Source organism: Diceros bicornis, chromosome 6 (assembly GCF_020826845.1).
Source record: "Diceros bicornis minor isolate mBicDic1 chromosome 6, mDicBic1.mat.cur, whole genome shotgun sequence".
Lineage (NCBI taxonomy): Eukaryota > Metazoa > Chordata > Mammalia > Perissodactyla > Rhinocerotidae > Diceros > Diceros bicornis.
Window position 1 is genome coordinate 21815036 of NC_080745.1, and position 6667 is coordinate 21821702.

Consider the following 6667-nt stretch of genomic DNA (forward strand, 5'->3'; position numbering starts at 1 on the left):
CTTCCTGAAGGGCTCCGTGAAACGGCGTATGGACGCTGTCCTAAGCTTGGGCATAGTCAGACTCTCCTATGTTAGTAAAACTTAAGGGGACCGGCGGCACATGTGTCCTCAAGACAAATGCGAGTGTAAAAACACTTACTGAAGAGTTCAAATACAACTGAAAAAATCTCAAAACTGTGAACCAAGCTAGATTTAAAATCCCCTTTCTCAAGAGATTGACAGAACCAAGTTAGAAAGTGGCGTTGCTTTTAAAAACATGAGTTTTCACACGATTGTGCCCAAATGCACCTGGAGGGGAGGGAACCCTGACTGAAGGCGAGGTCGCCGAGCGGGTGGAGGAAGGCAAACCACTCTCGCACCGTGTTCACGTCGGGGCCACCGGCGCGGCGCGGGCGGGCGGCGCTGACCCAGGGCGGGCGCCGTGGAGCCGGCTCTCCCGGCAGCGCTCGTTCTCCGCGCGGGGGGAGGGGCGGGCGCGGGGGAGGGCGGGCGCGCGCGCGAGGGGAGGGGGCCCGCGCAGGCGCCGTGCGAGGCTGTCGAAGAATCAAGTCTGTAGAAGTGGAGCGGTCGCGGCGGCAGCAGCAGCAGCGACGGCGGCGGCAGCGCTGACGCGGGCTGGGCGCTGACGCGGGCGCTGGAGAGCGGCGACGCCAGAAGCTGTGAGAGAGCAGCGGAGCGACCCGGGGTCCGCTCCACGCCGCCCGGCCGCCGCCCCGGCGCGGCATGCCCCGCCGCTCGGGCTGAGCCTGCCCCGGCGGCCGCCCCCCGCCCCCCGCCCCCCCGGCCTCCCCGCCCCCCGCCCCACACTCCGCTCCGGCCGCCGCCGCGACCTGCTGCGCTCCCCCGCGCCCGCGCGGCCCGTCTTTGCCCCGGTCTGGAGGCCCGCCGCGGCCCCGGCCGAGCCTCCGCCGCCGCGCCCGCCGCGCCGCGCCGCCCCGCCGCCCGCCCGCGCCGGCCGGGGGGACGTGCTGCCGCGGCTGCAGCCCCTCGCCCCGCGCCCGCCGCCCCTGGTGCACCGGGGGCGCTGCGCGGGCGCCGAGCTTTCGCGGGCTTTGCCGCCGCCGCCGCCTCTGCGGCCGCGGCCGCCGCCGCCGCTCGTGGGGGAGCCGCGGGGTTGGGGGGGGAGGAGGGCGCGCGTGGTGCCGGCGGGGGGCGGCGGCGCCCCCTCCTCCTCCTCCTCCGCCGCCAGCGCCGCGGGCTCCTCGGACATGGCCGCGGCGGTGGCGGTGGCGGCCGCGTCCCGGCGGCAGTCGTGCTACCTGTGTGACCTGCCCCGCATGCCCTGGGCCATGATCTGGGACTTCACCGAGCCCGTGTGCCGCGGCTGCGTCAACTACGAGGGCGCCGACCGCGTCGAGTTCGTCATCGAGACGGCGCGGCAGCTCAAGCGGGCGCACGGCTGCTTCCCGGAGGGCCGCTCCCCGCCCGGCGCCGCGGCCCCGGCCGCCGCCAAGCCGCCGCCGCTCTCGGCCAAGGACCTCCTCCTGCAGCAGCAGCAGCAGCTCGGCCACGGCGGCCCCGAGGCGGCCCCGCGCGGCCCGCAGGCCCTGGAGCGCTACCCCCTGGCGGCCGCCGCCGAGCGGCCCCCGCGCCTCGGCTCCGACTTTGGCGGCAGCCGCCCGGCCGCGGGCTTGGCCCAGCCGCCGACGCCGCAGCCGCCGCCCGTGAACGGCATCCTGGTGCCCAACGGCTTCTCCAAGCTGGAGGAGCCGCCCGAGCTGAACCGCCAGAGTCCGAACCCGCGGCGCGGCCACGCCGTGCCGCCCACCCTGGTGCCGCTCATGAACGGCTCGGCTACGCCGCTGCCCGCCGCGCTGGGTCTCAGCGGCCGCGCCGCCGCCTCGCTGGCCGCCGTGTCGGGGGCCGCGGCCGCCGGCCTGGGCTCGGCGCAGCCCGCCGACCTGGGCGCCCACAAGCGGCCGGCGTCTGTGTCGAGCAGCGCGGCCGCGGAGCACGAGCAACGCGAGGCGGCGGCCAAGGAGAAGCAGCCGCCGCCGCCCTCGCACCGCGGCCCTACCGACAGCCTGTCCACTGCGGCCGGGGCCGCCGAGCTGGGCCCCGAGGGCGTGGGCAAAGGCCGCGGGCCCGGAGAGCAGGACTGGGTCAACAGGCCCAAGACCGTGCGCGACACGCTGCTGGCGCTGCACCAGCACGGCCACTCGGGGCCCTTCGAGAGCAAGTTTAAGAAGGAGCCGGCCCTGACTGCAGGCAGGTTGTTGGGTTTCGAGGCCAACGGGGCCAACGGGTCTAAAGCAGGTAGGGGCGGCTGTGGAGTGAGGGGCTCTAGGGGAGACAAGGGGACGGAGAGCAGAGGAGGGGGTGCTCTTTCCATTCACCGTTCTACTCTAGCCCAGAAACAACAAACACCCAACTTCCTGATCTGCCTGAGGCGGAACCAGTGCTTAGTGGCAACGTGTTCATGTGCTGAAGCAGCATAACAGAGATGAGTCAGACTAGGCTGATAGGCACTGACACAGGGTTTTCCTTTCCCAGCACATTCTTGGATGGGAGCATGAGGGCACCAGTCACCTTTTAACCTGTTGGGGGACGTTAGCAATCGTATGCACAGTTCAGTCTGGGTATATGTATGCGTGTGTTAAAACAGGAGATTACATACGTGCCATTTTCGGTAGCTTTTTTTTTTTTTAAAGTGGTATACTGCTTCAGAGCCTCATGAGTCTAAGCGTTTTAAGTTGCACGTGCCCTGGAAACTCGCGTGTGTTTTTATGTACAAGTTTTTAGAGAATAGGAATTGTTTAGTGAGTTTTGTTTCATATTAGTAAAAGAAAGATATGTTTTATTGCGTGTTCATTTATTTTCTCTTGTTTTCTTTTATTTCTTTGATTTTCTAGTTGCGAGAACAGCAAGAAAAAGGAAGCCTTCTCCAGAACCAGAAGGTGAAGTTGGGCCCCCTAAGATCAATGGAGAGGCACAACCGTGGCTGTCCACATCCACAGAAGGGCTCAAGATCCCCATTACTCCTACATCCTCTTTTGTGTCTCCACCACCACCCACTGCCTCACCTCATTCCAACCGGACCACACCGCCTGAAGCGGCGCAGAATGGCCAGTCCCCCATGGCAGCCTTGATCTTAGTAGCAGACAATGCAGGGGGCAGTCATGCCTCAAAAGATGCCAACCAGGTTCACTCCACTACCAGGAGGAATAGCAGCAGTCCACCCTCTCCGTCCTCTATGAACCAAAGAAGGCTAGGCCCCAGAGAGGTGGGAGGCCAGGGGGCAGGCAGCACAGGAGGACTGGAGCCAGTGCACCCTGCCAGCCTCCCGGACTCCTCTCTGGCAGCCAGTGCCCCCTTGTGCTGCACCCTCTGCCACGAGCGGCTTGAGGACACCCACTTTGTGCAGTGCCCGTCCGTCCCTTCGCACAAGTTCTGCTTCCCTTGCTCCAGACAAAGCATCAAACAGCAGGGAGCTAGTGGAGAGGTCTATTGTCCCAGTGGGGAAAAATGCCCTCTTGTGGGCTCCAATGTCCCCTGGGCCTTTATGCAAGGGGAAATTGCAACCATCCTTGCTGGAGATGTGAAAGTGAAAAAAGAGAGAGACTCGTGACTTTCCGGTTTCAGAAAAACCCAATGATTACCCTTAACTAAAACTGCTTGAATTGTATATATATCTCCATATATATATATATATATCCAAGACAAGGGAAATGTAGACTTCATAAACATGGCTGTATAATTTTGATTTTTTTGAATACATTGTGTTTATATTTTTTTTTGACGACAAAAGGTATGTACTTAAAGGCATTTTCTTCTTTTGTTAACGTTATTAGCATATCTTTGTGCTTTATTATCCTGGTGACAGTTAACGTTCAATGTAGGCTGTGACTTGCGCTGCTTTTTTAGAGCACTTGGCAAATCAGAAATGCTTCTAGCTGTATTTGTATGCACTTATTTTAAAAAGAAAAAAAAAAGCCAAATACATTTTCTGACATTGTAAGATTGCCTTACTGTCTGTTATTCCTTATTGCTGGCCCCTTTCTCAGGCTGGAGCCCAATTGGTGGAGAAGGAAAGGAAATGAGTGAAAGGGGCACTGTTGTGAAGTGGGCATGCCACTGGGAAAAATCACCAAGTTGACCCCAAAACATTGTCCTTTTAGAGTAATAGGAAAATAGATTTTGAATCTTTCTGTATTTTGTTCTTAAAGTTCAGTTGTTGGGATTTTGATGACTGCCTACGAGTTGCTGCTGAGAGATTTTCAGGACTGTGTGGTTTTTTGGAGGGGATTTTTTTTTTTTTTAAGGCAAAGTTGACCACTGTTCACTGCCCACGTGATCAGTTGTAAGATTACAATGCTGCATGCTAGTTGGTTACATAATACACAATTCAGTGACGGAAGGCGGTGATAATGGATGGTGGTGTGTACAAGATGGCACTGCCATCTTTGAACAGAGCCTGGCTCTGCAGCGCCACTTCATCTTTTTAAACACCCTAGAGCTCTGTTTGTTGTTGCTGTTGTCATTTCCTTTGAAAAAAGTCGCAAGAGAAGTTACAGTCCAGGTGAACTTGGAGATTGTGGGATTGGTTTCGTTTCTGTTTTGTGTTTTGTTTTTTTATCATTTACCTGTAGTGCTATTGCTATTCATACTATCACCTACACCCGTTTCTAGTGAGTGCTAAATACAGTATGGTACAATGACAGGAACAGCGCCTGGTGCTGCCAGGACTGCCCGTGGGCATATCAGTGACAGCCCAAATGGGGGTGGAGGAAACCTGTAATTTCCTTCTTACATGTGTTTGAAATACCAAGTGAATAATACTGTTCTTCTGGAAAGAAATTATGAACTAGTGAAAATTAAAGAGTTTTACGTAATAGGCCCCACCTCTCAAACTATTTTTAGAAGACTTTTGTAAACTAATTTTTTTGATCACTATTTTGCATCAGTTAAATGATTTTTTTAAACCAATAAATCATCAGTTATTAGAAATAGTTGTCTCACAGTGATACTGGTTTTTCTTTTGTGCTGTTATGATTTAACATTGACAGGAACACTATTTTAAATCCTTTTATGTTCAGGTGTTTGTAACTTGGCCCTATAATTAGGCTGAATCATGGCTTCAAGGTCTACTACAACTTATGTGTATTGTTCACAACCTAGCTTCTATTTTAATTTGAAAATGTAGATTGTTACCCACTTTGGATTCTTTTTAGTTATGTTTTTGTCTTTCTTTTTTTTAAATTGCTCAAATATTTTTTTAATGGTCGAGTTATTAACACTTGAAAATCAGATACTGCACCAAATACAGTATTTTTTTGTAGTGTTTTAATGAGTGCACCTACTATTAATGCTGTGCAAATTCACATTACCAGTCATTGTTATATTCCAAACAGACTTGCATGATTAACCAGTATGTTGTTACACTTTTATTTTTTAAATTGGAGTACCTATGAGTCAGATCAGATTGGTTTCTGTTATGTAAATGCACACATGCAGAAACACAGAGTCAATTTTACATGTCCATAAAGAGATTTGTAAAGAATTCAACTATTATGGTTTGTTGTATAAATGCATATCTAGGCACTTTATTATAAACTGGAATTTGACCTCATAGATGCTACAAGTTGATCTGTCATTTGACCTAATTTGTGGTGGCTATCTGTATGTTTTGCAATCTTAATACAGATAAGCTTTCCAAAAGGATTAAAAAAGAAACATCTTGCTGTTTTGAATAAGTTTATCCAGCTGTGGAAAAGACAACCTATGGTTTCTCTGCGCTGGTATAAGGGGGAGAAGATGAACAGCTTTAAAGGCCTGTGTGTTGAGGTTACTCCTATTAAAAAATAAGATCTGCAGAAGTCTGGCCCTTGGGTGGCCTTCGTGGAAGGCTTGCAAGCTGGAAAGTGTTGGTCTGGGTTATTTTTCTGGCATTTCCTTAGTTAAAAAGTTAACATTGGGACATGGGTTTGATCTTTTGTTGTACCTGATGACAGTGCAGAGATTCTCCACAGCTGGATGAAAATGTCAGAAAGCTACTTACTGTACATGGGCAGTATCAGATTTCAAATCCTAATATTTCAGCTGTGCTTTAATACTCAAAATATCAGGGGATGGGGTGTTGAAGCTTTCCCTTTTTTGCTTTAACAATTTATAGAATTTAACAGATGTACTGTGTTTCATGTGGCCTCACATTAAAAGTTATGAGACCGTACACATGGTTTACAACTTTTACTATATACCTTTCCTTGGCCACCAAGTATTTTAAAAGTGTGCCACCTTTTAACCTTTACTTTTTTTTAAGTTGAAGGTGATACTTTTTCTATATATGATGAAAGTCATGTCAACTGAAGTGAGTGTAATCTCAGATATCAACATTATTATATTTTAAAATCACGCTATGGAAATATCACCTGCATTCTGTCATTTGTCAGATTTATAGTACCTTTTTTTTCCTTTAACTTTTAGCATTAAATAAAAATAAAATTGGGAGCACTGAACATTTTCTGAGGCCTTTTTTAATTTTTTCAAGTAAGCTTAGAATGGTTATTGTTTTCATCACTAATGGCAATGTCACTGAAGGATGTGTGGGGTTGGGGTTGGGGTTTGACTGGAACTGCAGGAGAAGAACAGGAGATAAAAGACAGGGAACAAAAGGGCAACTGATGGTAGACAGAAAAGTGCTAGGGCCTGGGGAAAGGGCAGCTGGAGA

General features: G+C 52.0%; 1 protein-coding gene across 2 annotated transcripts; it reads left to right on the forward strand.

The window, feature by feature from the left end:
- Window positions 1–694: 694 nt before the first annotated feature.
- Window positions 695–6455, forward strand: IRF2BP2 (interferon regulatory factor 2 binding protein 2). Of its 2 annotated transcripts, none has more exons than XM_058543004.1 (2): window positions 695–2256; window positions 2853–6455. In XM_058543004.1, exons 1-2 carry the CDS (start codon window positions 1209–1211, stop codon window positions 3566–3568), a joined length of 1764 nt encoding a protein of 587 aa, XP_058398987.1. In that variant the 5' UTR covers window positions 695–1208; the 3' UTR covers window positions 3569–6455. The 2 variants fall into 2 exon arrangements, with proteins under 2 accessions (XP_058398987.1, XP_058398988.1); XM_058543005.1 differs by having other exon boundaries at window positions 695–2208.
- The last annotated feature ends 212 nt before the right edge of the window (window positions 6456–6667 follow it).